The following is a 21,398-nucleotide window of genomic DNA, read 5'->3' as shown; positions in this document are numbered from 1 at the left end:
GAGAAAAGTTGTTTGAAGCAATAGTTTTTTTGGTGCTTTTTTTCTTCCTTTCACTTTCAACTACCTATGTGTCAATCTTCGTTTACAGGTTAGCAAAACTCAAGTTTTTTCTTTCTGTATCAAATCCTTGATTCCTGCTGCATTCTCTAATTTGGAATATGTTGTTCTGCCCTTTTTTATGTAGGACCAACACTTGGGTTCTCTGAAAGGCAGTGCTGTCATCACAACATCAACAAGTTCTGACACACGGGAAGTGAGCAGGCAGGAAGGTTCTGGCCCTGACCCCTGTGTCAGTAATACCTGTTTCCAGAAGCCTGAGGCAGGGCAAGATGAATTTCACCCTTCTGTCCAAAGCATTCTTCTTGTCAGCAGGAGCTGAACTTTCCTTCTCCTCCATAACCTCTCCTCCTTCTTTGCTGCCCGTCGTACACCAAGAGGGACAGCATCAGTAGTAGTGCTGATGTTGTTTTTCAAACCAAGGTTTCAGAATATGCCAACAGCATTAATCTCACCTTTTTCCAAAAGCCATTCAGAAAGTAATGGAATTCTTCAGCCAGTGAAGGATGTGATTCATTGCCTCACACCACTTGCTATATTCACAGAATCATAGAATATTCTGAGTTGGAAGGGACCCACAAGGATCATCAAGTCCAACTCCTGGGCCTGCACAGGACATCCCAAGAATCACACATATGCCTGAGAGCATTGTCCTAATGGTTCTTGAACTCTTGTCAGGCTTGGTGCTATGACCACTTTCCTGGGGAGCCTGTTCCAGTGCTCAGCCACCCTCTGGGTGAAGAACCTTATCTCAATATCTGATCTTAACCTCCCCTGACACAGCTTCAGGCCATTCCCTTAGGTCCTATCTCTGGCGACCAGATTCCACCTAAGCTGCCTGGTGTCTATTGGTTTACTGCTCTGAAGAAGTGACTGTTAATACTTTTTATCACTATAAAAGTATCTTGGGTGGAGAAGCTGAAAGGCACCCAGGAACAGAGCTGTGATTCTCACTGTAAATACCTCAAAAAAGAATTGGATGTCTTCTGGTTACACACATCCAGCTCCATGCACAAGGAGTGCCGGGTGTGTAGTTGGGATGCTGAGCACTTCATGCCAAAATAATGAAAACCAGTCAGCACCTACTGTGCAAGGCCTGGGCTGTACTCCAGGATTAAACTGTCAGGTTGGCAACAGGGCAGATGAACAAAAGGGGATAGACCCTGGAAGAAAGGCTGGTGTCAAAGAGAGAGGAATTGATGGTCAGCCAGAGACACACAGACAATACTCCCAAGGGAAATTCGACAAGACAGGATGGACATCCCAGTTCTGGTGGAACACTAGAACTGCACTGAATTGAAAAACAGAACAAAAGCAAGAGTTCATTCAATACTCAAGAATAGCTGTGTGAAGCCTGAGAATAACTCAAAACATTCAATGTTGTTATGCTTTGATAAGAACGAAATTATTTCCTTGTAAAGCTGGGAAGGTCATTGGATAAGACAATTAGATGTGTATGACAAAAACAATGTGCCATATATTAGAAGTAATAATTTAAGCTATTCATAGTCTTTATTGAAGAAAATTAACTAACCGCTCAAGACAAAGACCTGTTCATTATTGTAGGCAGCTTAGTAAAATCACTCTGTGCCTTGTGCAGCGGGAAGAGCAAACTAAATATTAGGAATAAATATTAGGAATATTAGGAATAAATATTAGGATATGAAAGTAAGAAAAAATTATACTGAAAATATAGCACCAATAGTACAAGTGTCCTCTGGAAAAAGCTGTTAGTTCAAGAAATTTGATCAGAAAAGAAGAATTAAATTAAGATAAAAGATGTCCACAGTTGGTGATGATAGCTCTTGGACAGTTAATCTTCATTTCAAGAGAAATGAAAGCATGGAATTACGTAATTGTTTATAATATATGTAGTGATTTGTGGGAAAGAGGTGGTATATTCTCACAGAAGCAGAGACCCCTGTCCCTGCAAAGGCAACTGACCTTATTCATGTCTCTGGAGAAATACAGCACATCCAGCTGACACGACAAGACGCGCTGATTATCATATTGTTACTGATAATTGGTTCTGCTCTGCTTCTGTGAAGGATATGCTCCCTAGGCAGACGGGGGCTGGATCTCTCTCTGCCTCTCCCACTGACCAGTGCCCCTGGGGAGGAACAGCACTGGTGCTGACATGGGAACCCATGCATACATTCTGTCCTTTCTTTGTGTGAGAGATGCAGCATCTCCAATAGAAACTTGCAGAAATTGGGAGAACAAGGAACTCATGTGGACTGTGTTGGAAGTACCTTCAGTTGCTGCTCAGAGGAAGGTGCTTGGTGCTTTCCTGTCTCATTCTATGCTATGAGCGCTTGGAAACTGGTGAAGTCTGGAGGTTCCTAAGACAAGGATCAGTTCTAGTGCCTGTAACTGGGCTTGATGGGTCAGCTTATGTGGTGTTCTCACTAGCAACCAAGTGACCCTGCTCTGCTGCTTAAAAACTGCAGCAGCTTTGGTGCTTTATTGACAATAAAAGGTGACAAAACGAACAAATTAATAGTTGCTACTACAGCAGTAGAAGCAAGTAACTTAAACCAAAAATGTCAAAGGCAAGCTTTTCTAAATGGGACTTGATAGAAAATGGGACTAATCTGATTTAGGATCAGTACCATATTTACAAGGATGTCCAGAGATAAATCAAAAGACCAAGCCTAGTGGATTTTATAACAGAGGCTGCACAAGTCAGGTCTGACTGTGATACTTCAGAAAAACCCATTTGGTGTTTACTGGTGGCTGCAGATGCCTCGATTCCATTGCAAACCTGAGTCTGAAATGCTTCTGAAAGACTTGTCTGATGACTCACAGAGGTTCCCAAAGGAATCAAGAAATGATCTTGCAACATTTTGGCATTGCATGGCTTTTCCAGACTGATTTAATCACCAGTAGGAGGTTCTAAGATGCAGTAAGGATGGGACCAGGATATTTTGTTCCCCCAAGGTCCTCCACAACTCCTACTGGCCCTGTGCACAGTTACAGTTCTAAATGCAATTGTCCATAGAACACCAGTCCTGAGCCTGTACTGTGTAATCCTTAGCTGATAGCAAACAGCACCTCACATAGGTGTGCTCTGGTAAAGAATCATGATTTCACCCAGATGAAAGTGACCAAAGATTTACACAGGGAAACGTGAAATCCTCTCAAATGAAATTCAGTACAAACATATTTTTTAAAGTCAAACTCAAAAGTGTGACCTTCAAGTGACAGTTCATTTTTTTAACTGTAATTACTTTTTTTTTTAGTGAGAAAAAGAAGAAACAATTCACTTTGAGTCTGTCAAAATGTTGGTTTGGACAGTGATGTTTCCATTAAGTGTAATTAGTGAATTTGACTAGCTCAAGAGTAGAAATGAGATGACAAGATACATTTTTACGTCTAAAATTTTCCTTTTTTTCTGTTTTAAATTAAGATTCAGCTGTATGATGATACTGCAATATATTTGTATGGCCCAAAGCATGAAAGTGTAGTATTACTTCCCTAGAGTCCAACAAAATCCTTCTTACAAGCAACTTCAGGAGTTAGGGCATCTGGAGTAGCCTCAATCCCAGTTCAGTGCCATCCCAAAGAGACTTAATCTGATCTGCTGACTGCAGGTTCCTTCTGGGGAGAAATGGCTGAAAGTGACTGCACCTCTCCCCTCCTTAAGTTCTGTGAGCATTAATTCTTTCCCTAGGAATCAGGACAAAAATTATGGCAGCAAAATAAAAAATAATGTCTGTGGAAAACCCCTAGATGCAGGATATAATGCTATATAAAATCAAGAAGACTTCTGACTAGTGTTTACTCTGGTGTTGTACAAGCATACGACAGTGATGATGGAACTCCACAGAATGGAAAAAAATCCATGGACAAGCTAGAGGAAAGGACTGACTGACTGTACCCTATGCATGATAAACCCATTTTCAGTTAAAAATTTTGCCTGTGTGCATTAAAATAAAAGCTCATTAATTGGAGAGTGACGATATGTTGCCATCCTCATCATACAAAGAGAGCTCAAAGAGCAGTATTTATTATGGTGGCTCTAAAAGCACTAATCCAACATGGAACATCCAAGTAAGACTGAAAAAGACAGGTGTTGTAAGAAAAGAACAGAAAGCTGAACATAAAAATTCCTGGAGAACAAAGAAGAAAAAATTCACCAGGCAATATATAAGAAGTTCCTTGAACATACTAAAATTGAAAGGTGTCATGTATGCCAGATCCTCATGACATTAAGTAAGCTGTAAGGGACAGCTGAAGAGGATGGAATGCTAAAGAGAGAGCTGAGGAGGGGCAAGAAAGCTAAAGGAATGATGTGTTAGTACCCTTGCTATCAGAAAAAATCACAGACATTCTTATCTCAAGGGCACTTGTTTTGGAGCTATAATGTGACATTAACTGAGGTAGAAAGTCCTTAAAGAGAGATTAGAGGGCAGCCTGAGGAATTTAAATTGGATTTAAAAGGCTGACAGAACCAGGCAGTTGATCACAGCAGTCCATGAGCAATAAAGAGAGCACTAATACAGTAGGTTTATGATATACACATAAAAATGCCACTGCCTTTGAATGACAAAGTCAATATGCTATCTAATCTTATTCCATAGCAACCCAAATCCACCTTTCTGCTACACCTGCAAGAGTAATGCATTCCCAGCACTGTGCCCAAAGTTCTGCTCGGTGTCAGCCTCTGGTGGGCTGCAACAGCTGCCAAGAAATGACAATTCTGTAAAAGGCAGAGGGAGGTCCTCTGAAGCCAAAGGCTGGTTAGCCTGACATGAATCACAGGAACAACAATGGAAAACAAGAGTTTAGGGCTGAGGAGAGATTGATAAAAAACTGTAGGATGGAAACATAATTGCTGCCACCTAGTAACATTTGAAGAATAGAGATCTTCTTAAATTCAAGTTGGATTGACAGACATACCCCTTCAGAAGTGAAATAACTGAGCTTTATACTTCATGTAACAGGGATCAGGAATTGCCCAACAGATATCAACAGAGGCAGATCATCAGCTCATGGGGAATTTCTCCAGCTTCAGTAAACTGATTTGGGATCAGTACCATGTTTTCAAGGATGTCCAGAGAGAAATCAAAAGCCCAAGCCTAGTGGATTTTATAACAGAGGTGAAGCTTAGGTTTTCCTAAGACAAGGACCAGTTTTAATGCCTGTAACTGGACTTGATGGGTCAGCTTATGTGGTGCTCTCACCAGCAACCAAGTGATATACACATATAAAGGTGTAGCTCACCGTTTCCAAATATGTTCATTAGTACCCTGGCAGCAGCTACAAAAGTACGGCTGGAAAAAATTGCTGAAAATTCATGGATTAAGGTAATGGTAAATAATATTCAAGAACAAGCCTTTCCCCTTAGATTGCTTTCAAATATCTGTGTTTAATACAGGGAAATTCAGGCTTGTTCATCAAGCATGAGGAATTCACACCAGGCACAGAAAGGGTACCACCTGCTGCAAAAGATTACTGGCAACTAAATGTGACCTTTCCATTGTGGCACGGAAGGCTCAGGTACCTTGTGCTTCTACAAATGAGGAAGTAATAGGAGTATGCAAATGTGGGATTTTTTTCACTGTCTTGCTGTGCTGAGTCTGTTGAAGGAATACTGAATACATGCCAAAAAGAGGTATGAGTGAATGGACAAGGTACAGAACTAAAGCAGAAAACATACCTTATGACTAAAAGACCACTCTGTTTAAATTATCAAGGTAAGACCAAGGAAGAATTTGATCAATGTGCATAAATATTATATGGAGAAAAATTATGCCTACTTTATATGGACTTTTAAATCTAATAAAGCAAGCCCAAGTAAGGACCAATGAAACTAAAGGTCAGTAAATCCCAACAGGAAATCAGAGATGATCTGTGACAAGAGACGTGGCCTGCCATGGATCATACTAATTAAAAGAAAGGTCTACCAGTCAGCATGTCTTTGGGGAAAATAAATCTTGTTAAACACAAGTTTGGCTGTCAAACACAGCCTTTCAGAAATGAAATACCTAAGTTTTACATTTGATGTGAAGCAGCCTTTAGCTGGATCAAGAATACTTACTTTCCTGAACATGGCATAAATTTACATAATTAATTATACAAAGGATTTCAAACTGCATGATCATTTGGGAAGTGACTCTGTTTAAACATGTTTTAGGTTTCTGCTGAGGTTTTGTGGAGAGAGGTAGTCTCTGGACAGAAAAAGGCAATTGTACAGCTACAATTGAAACTTAATTGTCAGTGCTGCTAGATGGTATTTTGTGCTATGTGCTCCTGTCCTTACCAGCCATGGCATGAAAAAAAATCAGATCCACTCAGTCCAGACTTGATGCCACTATTGCTTTGGTTTTCACTTGCAGTAAATACAATATGGAGAAATCTATCTGGTACAATAGCCCAGGATGCTGTGTACTAAGGGTGAAGGATCTACTGGCAGGAGTCCTAATTGAGTAAATGATGCTTTAATGCTCTTGGGACATCACCATACTGCACAATAACTGTTATGGTGAAGTACCTAACAGCTTAAGATAGGGTTTTTATAATGAAATAAGGTTTCATATTAAATATGTAAAAATTTTTCCTATTATTAAAGCTACTAGTAGACCCAAAGGTTCAACTGATGTGTTTTCAAGTAGTATAATTCACATACGTGGTCTTGTGTAAACAAAGTCTGATTGAAATGTTTTTTTTCTGGGAGGTGTTTAATGCCATCCCTGCCCAGCTGTGCAGAGAACAACTGTGTAGATGTGTCCCTTTACAGCCCTTTGCAGTCACTTTCTTCAAACAGCCCTTTATGGAGCAGTCTTTTCAAAGCTCCACTGAGGTCTGAAATGCATCCTGCACAGAGCACTGCTGACACTGCTCTGAAGAACTGTGCTGCTGCCTAGGCCAGGAGAAAGTCACAGCTTTTGACTGTAAATCCATTCCTATTTGGAGCTATAGGATGAATTCCTTCAGTGCTTGGGTAAGCTCTTTGTTAGAATGAGAACCAACAGATTCTGCACGCTAGGTGTCATTTCTTTTAACAGAACCATGGTAATCCATGAAACCTGAGTTCAATGCTTATTTATAATCTATTCAAGAAGTACTATCCATGGGGGTAAAAAAAAAAAAAAAGATCCCCAAAGTTTTCTATAGACACAGTGAGTTACTGAACTCATGGAAGTGTTTCAGACATTCAGAGTGGGCAAGCACAGTCATGGGTCCCATCAATGGCCAGTTAATATTCCAGGGGATTCAGTTACTGTGTCTGGGCACATGTTCTACTTGGCTACTGGCTTAAATCTGTTTTTTTTTTCCATTTCCTCTATCAATGTAAGTCTTGGCTAACAAAGAAATCTCATGTCAAGACTTTGATTTCTACAGTCTTTCATGTCATTCTTCCTACAGACACTGGTGAAAGTCCTTTCAGAGAAAAGTATTGCTTCTAGTCCAGTTGGAAGATCACTCTTATAATTCTACAAGGCAAAAGGGTCACCATAAAGAGTAATTTGTTCTCATATTTGTTCTCATTCCTCCTAACTTCTGTGTGGAACAACACCAGTCCTTCACAGTGCATAGAAGTTCACTTTGGGGATAACTAACTGTGACTGGCTAGTAAAGCACTTGTGAAGATAGCTAACTACTCAGAAAGAAACGAAATAATAATCTATGCTATGGTTATAATGACTTTGAAGTTAGCTTCAACCCCATCTTGAGATAAATGGAAATTTTTTATATATCCACTTCTTTCCTCATCTCACTTTGTGAGTGCCTTTAGGAAGCTCTCAAGGTGCTCTTTGTCACCAGCTCCATTAGTGAGAAGTATCAGGAAAGGTCAGTCCTGGAAGAAATTTTACATCCTTTTGTGCAACAAAGACATGCTGTGTCTTTGTAACAGATACTGGTGTCTGAGGTCTTGGTAATTCAAGGGATAATTGTTATCTGAAGCTGTTACAGAGAGACATTGTATGAGCATTTCATGGAGCCTTCCCTAAATTCCCACTATACACTGAAAAACTGACTTTTCCCCAACTGACAGAAGTACTTATTAAATGAGCTTCATAAATATAAAAAGTTCTTTTAAAACGCAGCTTTTGTTGTAAAGCAGCACATAAATGACTATATTAAATGTGACTTTTATGAAAAATTCAACGTGTTTGGGAGCAGACAAGAATACTGTGAGTTTGGTTATAAGGCAGTGTGTAGTTCTCCAATTCAGAAGAATCTCAGCCATTCTTTACTTAGTAATTAATAACCATAACTCCTTTGTTGTATTTGCTGCATGCAGTTCATTCACCCTTCCTCTAGCAGCCTTGTCAGGGCAATCATTTCCTAGCACATTCTCTACTGGTGAGTCCAGTTAATTCTTTCTCCTTTTAGCTGTAGAGACATCTAAATAATACTCCATCTATTGTCTGCTTGGTTGGTGCTCTCAGCTGATGGCAAGTTGTTATCTTCAAACTGATGAATAAGCAATTGTTTGTTATTGGCCTGGTGGGGAAATAGCTGTGTTTGCTCTGTTGACCCCCATATTTCTGTGTGTGGCTCAAGTAGTGTCCCTCTCAATCCTGCCTCCCACAACAAAGGCACACCTCTTGCCTTCTGTTCACAACAAATACATCTCCAGTGCATTTGTAATGCAGAGTAGGCAAGGTTTTGCAGTTGCCTGACATTCAACAGCTTCCTCTGCTTTCTTTGTGATTCCCCCCAAATGACTAATTTTCTCACCAGCCATAGCTAATAGCTGTTCTGATACTGTTTAATTCTGTGTACCACAAAGCAGTTGGTTTTGAATTGTTCAGACAGGCCTCTAGTTTAATAGACACAAAAATTGATTAGATAAGCCATTAGGCTCAAAGGTCTATGTCATCTAAGGCATTATTTACTTCTTAAAACCTTCCATAATCAATCCACAATTTCCAGCCAGGAAGACACACCTAAATGTAAAGCTAGAGAAGGTGCCAGTCCATTTTTACCTGTTCACAATGAGCATCACTAGCACTGAGGAAGGAACTGTTGGCTGGGAGGTGCCCAAGTGTAATAAAAGAATTTAGATGTTGCTAGGTGAAGCCAATTTGTATTTGTTTTGATTTTGTGGAATAGCATATGACAACTTTTCACTGTGTCTGAGGTCAGTCAGATTTCCAGGCATAGAATAATACACACAAGCATGTCTCTAACCTGCAAATCATTAGCACAACACGTTTTTCAGCCCTTGCACTGTGCTTTGCCTTGGTGCCTAAGAGAGCTCTTGTTTTTCACTCATGCCAAAGTTCAAAGCCTCCAGTGCAACAGCAACCTGCAAATTGTCTGGGAGTCAACCCAAAGATGCTCTCTGCTCAGTGACCCTGTGGCTGCACACCTTTGCCTTCTCACATCCTTGGGAGCCTGTCTTCCCCATTTAATCACAATGCTTTTACTGCAAGACGAAGAGACATCCAGCAGCTGCTCATCAAGAATCCAAATGTATGGGCAGAAACTGAGTGACCTCAGTCAGAAAAAAAGACAGGTCTTTCATCTTCTCACACAAAAATAATATGAAGCAGGAAATATTTGCTCTGAAAGACAGATTCCTCATTAGTTTTCTTCCTATTTTTTTGCAGGACCATGGGGTGCTTGTAGTGAGAGAGAGACACCAGAGAGGCTCCTGTAAATGCTCAGAGGGGAACTGAAAAAAGAACAGAGGGACTCTTTCCTAGAAGTGACTGCAGAAATAGCTTCATGAGATATTTGACTAAGAAAATGAAGGAACTTGAGGGAATTGAGAAATCTTATCAGCGAAGATATTAAGAAAAAAGGGCTTCAAAACCAGACTGTTAAAGCAGTTATGGAGAAACAGGCCAAAAAAGCAGGTAATTTTGACAAAGAGTCAGCATCAGTACAGCAGTTCTCAGACTGTTTTCCACCCCCTGCCATAACTTCCCACTTTCATTCTGTAGCTTATGGGAGAGCCTGTGTTTGGCGTAGGCAAGGCCACAAACCAGAGCAACACACAGAATTAGCTCTACTTGATAGCTCTCATAAAAAGTCACAATCCCCCCAGCAAAAGAGAGTGGTCTTCTCATAGCCAGAGGTATTGGGAGCCTTTATGAGGATTTTTTCTGTTCTACTATTTGCACCAATGCACTTGAATTCTCAGTGCTTTTTATAAAATTTTACCTTGCCCGGAAGTGACAGAATTTATACATTTTGTTCAGGATTGCCCTGCACCTTTTTGTTACCTGAACAAAACAGTGCAAAAAGAAGCAACTGATCTGATCTTGTTCAATATTGTGCAGGACACAACAATGGCACATGCAGACAATACTGTCTGCCCTTTGCAGCAGGCATCTTGCAAAGGTGTGCACCTCGATTATCTTCTGCCTTACAGCAGTGTAGATTTTTAAAACAAGACAGCTGAGATCGCTCAGAATAAGGGCAGCACAGGCATCCTAATAAAGTCTGCAATATTCTACAGAGTTCTGAAGTGCCAGCTGCCCCATTTTCAGATACAGGATTCTGAATTCCCTGGTCAGCTCTGCATGTGGAATGAGTGGCACGGGTTCCTCTGGGCACAGCCTGGAAGCTGTCCTGCCTGCTCACCAGCTCTGCCTGCATCTCTGCATCTCTGCTCATGCTGGGCAGCCAGACAGCTTGGGCTGGCCAGTCCCATCTCCACTGGCAATGCCCATAGCCAGCTTCAGAGGCATTGGTAAAACAAAAGGAAGCAACACCGGGTTTATGGACAGGATCTGTCACAGATCACTGACCCAGGTGGAGAAAATGAGCAAACGGTTTCTTAAACAAGTAGCTATAAATAAGTAAACAAGAAAGTTGGTAGTATCCGATATTTCACCTTAGGAGACAAAAATCCTGCTCTCCCCATGCTGAAACATACCTAGAGCCTTCTTGAACTACAGGTGGTAAATTCTTAATAGGAGAACCTCACTCAGTTTAACCAACTCACAGTTATTTGTGCTAGGCTCTCCATTTCAAATGAACTGATCACTAAGGCAAAAATTCTGGGTTTATTTATGGATCCACAGAGGCACTGTCCACAAATGATACAGAACACATCCTCCAGAAGATATGTGTTAGAAATACATTAAATTTGCAATTAGCAAACAACAATAAAAACTCATATGTGTTAAAAGGATAATGCCATTGAAAGGCAACAAAATAAATAGTACATAATTAAATTGTGAAATGTATGATTTTTGCTCCCCAGCCACCAACCCTGCTGGCAAGGGCTGCTCCAGACAGGAGCTCAGGCTAATGGAGGCACAAGTTCAGCAGGTTCACCTTATCTGTACCACACAGCGCCTGGCCAGTAATTGCACACACTGTGAGCAGCTGCCCTCCAGTCACAGGTATGGGAGCCTCCTAGCACTGTCCTTGCTCTCTTGGGTCACTTCCCATCAAGAAAAGCCTGACCTGACTGTGAGAAAGGGAGCAGGCAGTGAACACTGGCAGAAGTACCACTGCAAATGAGATTGACTTTAGTAGAAAGATTTTTTTTCCTGTGTGGTTCTCAGAAAATTACTCTGGAAATGCTGGAGGCTGCATGTTTGTGAGGTGAACTCATTACTCCCAGGGCTGAGGAAAGCTTCCTGAAGGTAATGAGCTGCAATGCCTGGCATGAAGTAGGTGTGCACACAAATTTGGCATTTACCTGCTATTCATGTGTTTGATTTTGAAACAAAGTGAAAAAAAAGCACAAGAAGGCTTCATATGACGGCGGTGGTTATAAGTATAACCTGTTCCTTTGTAGTGCTCCCTGCTCCTGCCCACTGGGGTTATTCTCTACATACTCCTAGCTGATTCCCTCCTCTCAGGCAGGTATGTACACCCAGATGCCTAGATCAGCAGGATGCTTTACATTTTGATGTGTATATCCTTCAGCACCTGACAAGCAACACAGAAATGAGAGGTCATTCTTCTCAAGCATGGAACCTTCAACAAACACATTCTTTTACTTAGCAATGGCATGAATATCCAGCTTTACTTTCCAAGCTGACACGGTATAAAGGAATGAATTAAACTACATTTATTCTGGATCATTTTTACTGACAACAGTGAAAGCTACATCTGTCTGCGACTTGCTCATTTCTGCCAAAATTTTCCTGAAAAGCAGAATAGCTTTGTAAGACAGAAACTTCACAGACAGCCAGCAATTGCTGGATTCCTCTAAATCAGGGTCAAACATTGCATTCATCAACTCCGAGTAAAGTGGTTTGATAAACCTGTTCAGGCACCTAGAGCGGTGCAAGTTTCCCATAAATGCCAAGACAAAGCCTTTTACTTTGATCTGGATATGTTTTTGAGTTAAAGGAGACTAGACAGGAACCAAACTGCAGTTCCCTTATGTGAGTGTGACCTGACATCTGCAGTTTGTGGCAAGGGCAGCCTTTGTTTTGGTTAGACTATCCCAAAGAGAGGAAAACACCAATGAAAATGGGGAGGTGATCCTCCATTTATTCACCTGTGTTTGATTTCAGGCATGTTTGGGCTCAAGTGTTTTGTGATAACCAGTATTTGCTACATATTTGACATATCATCATCAGTCCATACTAATTGTGTTAAGAATGCAGTAGATATTAAAACTACAAAGTGAATACCACATTGGATAGTATGATCAAACACATAGTAAGGTAGAGAGTATTCATAAAGGATCAGAAGACAAAATGTGATCCATGTGCCAGTGGGCAGAATGCATTGAATGAATGGGTAAATGGGACTAAGTCATTAATATAATTTCATTAGTTCAAAAATACCACTGCCAAATCAAAGCAGCTATCTATTTTCTGCCCAAGAGCCACACATAATTTTCCTCCATTACTCAATCTTCTTTGGTTTGATCCTATATAAGCTTAAAACTGTGAGGAAATAAATCCAGCCTGTATGGAAAATTGCTGTGGGATTGCAAAAGATTTAAAGCTTGCCAAAGAAAATGAACTCTAAAAACTGTTTGCCTTGTTTATGTGTTCTCCTCAGGCCCTCTTGTTTATTAAGGCTCAATATATGATCAAGTTACCTTGCGTCAGCCAGGCTGTGGTAATTGTCTGTGTGTGCACTTTTGGCCCACAGCAAATGCAAGAAAATGTAACCTGGTTTAAGCCCCTTTCACTGCAGGCCTAGCCCAACTTACCTTACATTCCCTGTGGGTGGGAGCATGCACCTACCTCAGACACAGTCACACACTGCATCCCAGGGGCCTTGTGCTGTGTCTGAGACCCAGGATTAGGAGAGGCACCCTAAAGGGCATTTGGGACAGTTTGTCTTTCCTTCTGCAGGTATATTGCACAGGCACACGAACAAAGGGCTTACCTGCCATGCCTCCACCTTCTTTATGTCTGCACAGGACCCGTTGGTGAAGAGGCCCTTCCCAGGGGTACAGGTATAAATATCCTGCAAGGCATGGGCGATGGAATACACTGCCAAGTACACGTTATAGGATATCCGCAAGTGTGTGTAGTCCATGTACGGCGTCTCCACGCTGGTGATGTTCTCATCCCCTGTGCATGGAGGTCGGAAGGCAGACGTTCCATTTCCAGCTCCCAGCCCCTCTTCGTGCCCCTTGTGAAAGGAAGTGGAAGCAGGAGAATTTTTGGACCCATCAGGGAGATAGCAGTTAAATGTCTCCTCCCAAAACTCCTTGGCAAAGCCGTTGTTGGTGGACTTGGGATGCACCTTCTGCAGGAACTCACGAAATCCTGGGATCTGTCCTGCCTTCAGCGCAAACCCGATGGTGCTGCCGATGACACGGAAGAACTCCGGCATGGCTATGAGGGAAGAGCTGGCCCAGGCCTCGCTTGCCAGCCAGATCTTGCCAGTGATGTTTCTCCTGACAATCTCTTTGATGAGAGGCTCCAGATCTGGGCCACTGGAAAAAACAACAATCACTCTTGCTGTGGAGTTCTGGATAACCTCTACCACCTGCTGGATCTCCTCTTCGTCTGAGTACTGGGAGATGAGCTCGCTAAAATCAATGCAGATATCTCTCTCCTCTGCCTCTTCCCGAAATTTTTCAATCCCTGGCCGGCCATAGTCATCGTCAGCTGCGATTGTTCCCACCCAGTTCCAGCGAAAGTACTCGATGATGTCTGCCATGGCCGTGGCCTGATGCTCATCATTGGGGATTGTGCGCAGGAAGGACTTAAACTGGTTCTTATTGCTCAGGAGACGACTGGATGAGGCATAGCTGACCTGTCAGAGCACAGCAAACAAGCAAAACACACCATAAAGTGAAATGCCTGAAATAAACTGCCTCCATTTACCTAGCATCCCTGCCAGCCTGGGAGGCACATTTTCTTAGCCTGTGTTTGCAGGTGACCCACTCTGAGGTTTCTCCTTGCTGTGCCTGTCCTACAGAGGCACTCATACAGGAGCAGCTGCTCAGACCTGAGAGGCTGGAGCCAGCTTGTGCCCACCTGCAAGGTCAAGGATCTGAGGGAGAGAGAAATGGACACTAGACTGGAGGAATAGCAAAGATTTCTGTCAAATCCAGAAATAAAAAGTACGTGCCACCTAGATAAATGAGGGCGATGCACTGAATTAAGACAAAACAGAGGCTTTCTCTGTCCTGAACCAGACATGAGACAGCAGGATGGTATTGCCATTCCAAAGCTACTCTGTCTTTCTCTCCTTGCCTTTGACATCCATCCCCATCCTTAAACAGGCTCATTTTGCCTTTTATATACAATCCCTGTCAGCTGACATAAGAAGAATGTGATGTATATCAGCTTCCTTGATCCTGCAGCGTGTTATGGTAATGCTACTTTAGCAGCGTTTCCTGACTGCTGGCCAGAATCAGCAAAGAAGCCAGTCCATCTTTCATAAGCCACCATGTTTTATGGTTAAAACTGGATTTTATTTCCTCTTCTAAAGCTATCAAGAAATACTTTAGTTTTCTAATCAGAATAAGTGCCACATGCTCTTAAGATATAATTTGAATTATCTCCAAGTAGGAAGAAAACCTTAAAACCCAGATAATAACTGTTTAAAGATCTGGAGAACTTCTAAAACACATTTTGAGATTGGTATCTGAATTCTTTGGGACTGACTCTCATTTGAAAAAGTCTTCTATAAACAGTTCATTTTGTACAAAGTGGAAATTTACAGAAAACCTTATCTTCTCCCTTAACTCTGTTATTTAATGTTTCTGCAAGAAGAAAGAAAAGGAGGTCTCAGAGGGCAGTTTCAAGGGCTGCAGGAGTAAACCCTCCTTTCACAGAACTGTACTCTCCCCTGGACAGGCTCTTGCCCAGTGCTACTCTCACCCCCATCAACCTCTTTCCAGGAGTACAGGCAATGTGTCCCACTGCCACGTGTGCTGTAAGGGGACACTGACCTGAGGTCCTGAGAAACAGAACAGAACTTGTAACATTTTCAGTGTCTACGTCAACAGAACGAGCAATGAGCCGTACATTAATTGTAAAATACATCTCCAATTCCTACTGAAATGCAGGGCCTAATAAGCCTGGATTTGCTAATGGCCTTGCTATAAATGGCTGTGACAATTCTACCCAACATCTGCCAGTCTAAAAGCCTGCTTTCAGTTGTCATGCTTCAACTACCTGGCTGAGACTTCGTTCCAGAAGTGAACCTCCTGACATCTACCCTTTTCTGCAGCCTCTAGATAAGGTACTGCCTCATGGGACAAATGTCATTCTCTGTTTAAAGAGAAAGTCTGAGAACTGCAAACATCTCTTATGTTCAGTTGAACTCACCAACCCTTCTCAGCTGCCCCTGTTCACTTGGTAATGGGATGTGTAAATCAACAATGCCCATAAGATGTCATCAGGGTGTTTATTTACACACCAACTTCCAATGCCACTCTGGGCAATACCCAGATAGCACAGCTTAAATCACTCCTGCCCTGCTCAGAGACCAAATGTCCAGTTTTTCAGACTCCTGCAAAGGAGGCAGATTGATAAGGCTCAACAGACAAGATATATTACTGTGCACAGGGCAATCAAGAATCCTTTCTTCTTCATTCGTGGTGCAGATGGGAATTGCAGCCCTGGCTGAAGCAAAGATACATTTCTCAGGACAGACTGAGAGCACATTCTGACACAGTCTTGTTATAAGGGCTCTTGTGAGCTATGGCACCTCTATTAATTTTGGAAGAGGGATTGGAAGTGTTAGGCTGTGCAAGCTAACACTTAAATGGATAAGGCCAAGCATATTTTCCAAAGCTGACTTCAGTGTAGAAAAGTAAAATCAAGAGCAACAATATTAAGGCAGCCTTGTACTTTACTTAAGGTTGTGGCAGATCAACAAGCCTCTTAAACAAAAGGATGGGGCCGTGGATGCTGGCATTGGCTCTAGCAGAGCCAGGATGTTTACAGTTACTGCTGCATTCACAGACTAAACCACTCTAGAGGACTCTCCAGTCCTCCTAGGCTAGGCTGCTGTTGGCCAAATGTTGTTATGGCTGCTCAGTAACCTTTATATTTGGAGACTGCAAAGTGCTAGCAGGACATATTTCTATCATAACAATGACATCCACCCCCTCCTGCCCCCCATTTTATTATTTCTCTCCTATAAATTCTATTGGAAATGGCAAAGATTAAGCAATCTCTGCTTAATCTCTGCAGAGTAGAGGAGCAGGCCACTTCTGCAACCTATACAAGTGAGGTGGAAACGTACCTGAGGTATGTAAAAGAGTCCCAGCAGATTGGCCACAGCAGTGGAGATGCCAGAGCCAGTTGCTCCCACGACTGCAATGGTGGAAGGGATATGTTCTGAGCAGTTACAGAATTCATCCAGGTTCAAGGAGTCTATCTTGTTCTGGGCCACAAAACTCAGTGTGGCCTCCAGGGCTTTCGAGACTGTATTGCAAGTGTCAAATATCCTATATCCCAGGGTCATGTTGGGAAGGAGAGTTGGGCTACTGTTTATTTCTTCTATGGCAAAGATCATAGCCTGGAGCCAGCGGAAGCCTCGGAAATTATACCTGGGGGAGCAAAGATAAAAACGAAATAGAGTGAGAAGGAGGAAAAAAGAGCAGAGGAGACCAGGAATGAGGCAAAGACAGAGTGAAAAATTCCAGATACAAAAGGCAAAAGCAACTTATGTGATTTCTTGCACTCTACTAAATTTGGAACATTTTGCTTTTGTCTACTACAGAAGAGGTGTTTTTGCTACAAGGTTTAGTTCTGGCTCTCAACTTTTCAGTTTGGGAGCTCACTCCAGAGGTAACCTTTTTTAAGTCCCCTAAAACCTGGGAAATTAAAAGACAGCCTGTCTGGAGTGATGACTGGCCTGTCCCTTGTGCTTAGGACCCTAAACCTGATCTCACGATCCCTGAGGAAATGGATGTTGTGATCCTCTGACTGAAAGCTGCACCTACCAGGTTTGCTTCCAGGCTCCTCTGACATGTTTCTGAATGCAGATGGCAGTGTCTGCTAAGCCTGTGCTGATGCTGCCTGGGACTTAGGCTCGGGATACTCCTGGAGTGTGTCAGCCCCTCCTGGCTTTGGGCAGGCAGAGCAGGCTGAGCCACAGCACTGGCACGCTGCTGGATGCAGAGGTGCCTCAGAGCTCTGCTCAGGGAAATTCAGCCTCACATGGCACCCTTCAGTTTGTGATAGAGAGCACAGTCAGACTGTTCATGCCAGAGATGAGAGACACTCTAAATATAGGTCCTAGTGCAAACTGATAACTTGTTAATTAGATACTTCAGTGCCTTCATTCAAGGAATAACTTTTCTCATTATTTTGGTTCTCTCACACAATTTGCTTTAGACACGAACTCAGAAGATGCCCTCAGAGCTGGTCTGTGAAACTGAAACTGTTTTTTGAAGCCTCCTCTCTTCTCTAACCTGGAGAAGCTGAGTTTTCTGATTATCTTGCATGTAGCTAAGGCAGAGCTGCAGATTGGTGGCAACTGTCCTGCAGGAGCTGGGAGTCCTTGTTTATGGACATCAGTAGCCTGGCAGTGGAATAAGCTGCAGCACAAGGAATTGCTTTTCCACAAAGTAGAGAAACTTCTTCGTGGAAAGCAGCAGCAAGAAAGTACCTTTGATACACACTATCCTGAAGTTTCACTGTGTTTCCGCTGTAAAGTTGCCCTGGCAACCATTTGTGTGCCTGTGAGGCTGCCGAGTTTTAGGGCAATGCAGCTGGAATGGCAGAATTTTCATCAGCAGAAACCTGCCCTTCCTTGGAATGCACTGTGAGTCAGGATAGCAGCTAGTTTGCAGTTTTGTGCTGAGTTGCAGGTGAAAACAGGAAAGTGTCAGTGCTGTTATGCTTGAGATACGCTGGGAAAAGTGACAGGCCCCGAAACTGGAAAAGCCTGGGGAACAGCCTGGCCAAGAACAGATCCTATATGAAATGGTAAATTGTAGGTTTCACATGAGTTACATTTTGAAGTGCTTAGAGAAATGTTTCTATTACTAAGGTGAAGATTTCTAAAAATAAGCTTAATGAAATCACAACCTTTCAATCTCTGAGATATATGACCTAAACATTTTTAATGGCTGGATTAAATTAATTGCTTCCAAAGTTGATGTTAGCTATGTCTGACTTTTTCAAAGCTGAATGAACAAAGCCACATTACTTCCATTCCAGGAGTTTTATCTGATTCATCTGGGGTCAGAATTTCTAATGATATCACATCTAAGGTTTATCTTTAAGTCTTAAAAACTTCATTTATTCAACTTGATTTCACCTCTCCAGATATCTTTGGCCAAATTCCAAATGAGATTCAGCTCTGAGGTTATGCCTCAAAGCCCAGACAGCACAATTTCAGTATAGATCACTTCAGGTCCGAAAGTTTGAGTCCTAGTTATAACTTATTACCAAAGGGACAGTTAGCTTTGTTAAGATTATTCTTTAGAAGCACAGGAGTGTGGGTTACTGATAGAAGTAATTTGGTCATTTGGAATATTTTTTGCTCTAGTTCCAAACCATTAAGGAATGAGGTGCAACAAGAGAGCTCTGAGATAAAAGGGCAAGGCTCAGAGGGATTGAGTCAGTGAGTGCTGTGTACAGGAAAAGACGTGTCGGGCACACCATATTGCTTCACGTGGTCAGTAATGCACCATGGGATAAATGGAAACAAGGAAGGGGTTTGTGACACCTCTTTTTCAAAAGCTGCACGTGTTTACAGATATTTTTAATATGAATAGGATTTGAAGCAAGGAGCCAAATTCAGGCTCCTCATGTAAAAGAGAAAAATTGGATTGCATCTTCTATATTTAAAGGGAAGGCTACTGAGAACCTGGGAAGTTCAAAGATACCACTATACTGCTGGGATAAGCTGGGATAACATATTTGAGTGAAGCAAAATTAAAAAGCAAATTTAAAGCCTGCTCACTTTAAATTATACAGGCTAAGTATGACAGAAAATTATTTTGCCTGCTTGAAGGAATTTGGCTTTATTTTTTAAAATGCCACGAGGTGGTATCTTCAGATGGTATCTTCGAAAGCAGCGAACTAGGTCATCTTACCCTTCCCTTCAAAGAAATATTTGGCATTTAATTCAGTAAATGCAGACTAAGGTCCACAATACACAGTTGATTTTATTTTCCTTTCTGACATATGCTCCTGATTAGTGTATATTTACAGTATAAGGCTCTAGCTCAGGTACTTGCATTTGGAATTATTTTATTTTTGGAGAGAAAGGAGAGTGGGGCTGTTTTCTGGGAGCTAGAATACAAAATATCTTTGAAATACTTTCAATAATTTATCTTAAACTAACCTAGGCAAGAGACCTGCTGTTCTCTTCACTTGCACCTCTGCTGACAGCAGCATCAGCAGCTCAGGAGGAGAGGATCAGATGGGATGAAGACAGCACTCCTCATTCTGTCTTCTAACACCTGATACATCTTCAGACAAGCTGTCATTTTGTCACCTGAGACAGTGTTGTATCGGTTCCATAACACAGATATGGTCAGACAAAGGCAGTGCTGCCAAACTGCTCTAAATAAAGCAAGATCCTTCCAATTTCTATGAATGGATATTTTGTAGACAATTTCTCTCCCACTATACTGTCAGATCCCAGCAAGGGGCTGCAGATAGGTTCCTCTTGGCTTGGTGTGTACATGAGGGATTGCTAAGAGCAGCTTTGAACCTGGCAGTAGGTCCCACCGATGCAGCTGACCTCCTGTGCCATGCTGCTGCTGTGATTAATATCATCAGTCACTGGAATGCTCTGCCAACCATGCAGCAATTTGACTGGTAATTTCCATGAAGGAACTGTTCAGTATTTACTATCAGAAGCACAGTTTCATTAGATTTCCAGAATATTTAAATAGCCACTGGTATTTTCTTGATGGAAAAGAAGCAGTCTCCAAGGCTTATTTTCTGCCATATTACTTTTACAGGTATGTTCACATAGTCTTGCATTTTGTGAGATGTGGTGCTATGAAAAGTGGCCATTAAGCTCTAAATGAGAGTTTAATGTAAATAATTCAGAGCCCACAGGTGTAAAGGGGGATTTTTATTTACACTCCTTCCTTAAAGGTTTCCCTTCTGATACTTGTTCTCCCACCCCTCAGAATATTCAACCCACTGATCTTTCTATTCCCAAGGAGGGGCACAAACTGGAAGAGAGAAATTGGGAACAACACCTCGCTGTGACTGTCACCTCTGCAGAGGACAGCAGTGCAGCAGACCAGTTTGTTAGAAATGAAACGTGTCTGTCAAACGCTGCTCAGGATGGCTGAAATGTCCCAGCCAACGCTTCAAAGAAAGACTATGCAAATGAAGGGGCACGAGCTGTCTGCATGGTTTAAGTTTCCCATAGCTCCATCCCCTGTTTGTTTGTGGGGTTTGGTTTTAACAGCTCTTACTGTCTGGATCCAGCAGGGAAATTGGTCCTGATCCTTGCTAGTCTCCATAAAGAAATAATTCACAGCCTCATGTGTATTCATGACCTTCATTTATCACACTTGCAAGGTACTAAGCAATGGAATATGATGCAAAAAAAAGGAGAAAGTGATGTGAAACCTCTGAATAAAGCTTTCACTTACCCCCCCATATCTGACAGGTAGTTATACTCAGAAATGCTGGCAAAGCCTGCATATACCTTTCGATCACGCCAGCATTCCTTTTTCTCTAGTGGTTGTATGCACACACTAATTTCTCTGTCCTCTCTAGATTTCCAGTACATTGGTTGCATGTTATTGCTGCTACTGTTATTTCTGAGCTATGCAAGGGGGAGACCTTCAATCATTTGTTGGATTCCTGCAGTCATAGGTATAATGACTTGCTTACCACTCTTACAATCAAGGACTGTGGGTGAGGGGAATTATGCAGAACAAAGAAAATCAGAAATTAAAAAATTACAATTCAGATGGTGAATGGAAGAGAGACCAAGTGACATAATCACATCTCAGGGAAGAGAAATTCCAAATATCTTTTTGTACATTCAGGTCTGCAATGGGATTA

At 42.0% G+C, this 21,398-nt stretch overlaps 1 protein-coding gene across 1 annotated transcript in view; it reads right to left on the bottom strand.

Moving 5' to 3' along the window:
* The window catches only part of CASR (calcium sensing receptor), a 74,029-nt gene that overhangs the window by 16,842 nt on the left and 35,789 nt on the right, over positions 1 to 21,398 (bottom strand). Inside the window, exons 3-4 of the mRNA XM_058825716.1 lie at positions 16,651 to 16,957; positions 13,327 to 14,205 (exon numbers count right to left, since the gene is read on the bottom strand). Of these exons, the coding sequence (XP_058681699.1) occupies positions 13,327 to 14,205; positions 16,651 to 16,957 (1,186 nt within the window). The remainder of the gene's footprint in view (positions 1 to 13,326; positions 14,206 to 16,650; positions 16,958 to 21,398) is intronic.

The sequence above is a fragment of the Ammospiza caudacuta genome, chromosome 2 (genome assembly GCF_027887145.1).
Source record: "Ammospiza caudacuta isolate bAmmCau1 chromosome 2, bAmmCau1.pri, whole genome shotgun sequence".
NCBI classification, from domain to species: domain Eukaryota; kingdom Metazoa; phylum Chordata; class Aves; order Passeriformes; family Passerellidae; genus Ammospiza; species Ammospiza caudacuta.
This window is presented reverse-complemented; position numbering and strand designations above follow the sequence as displayed.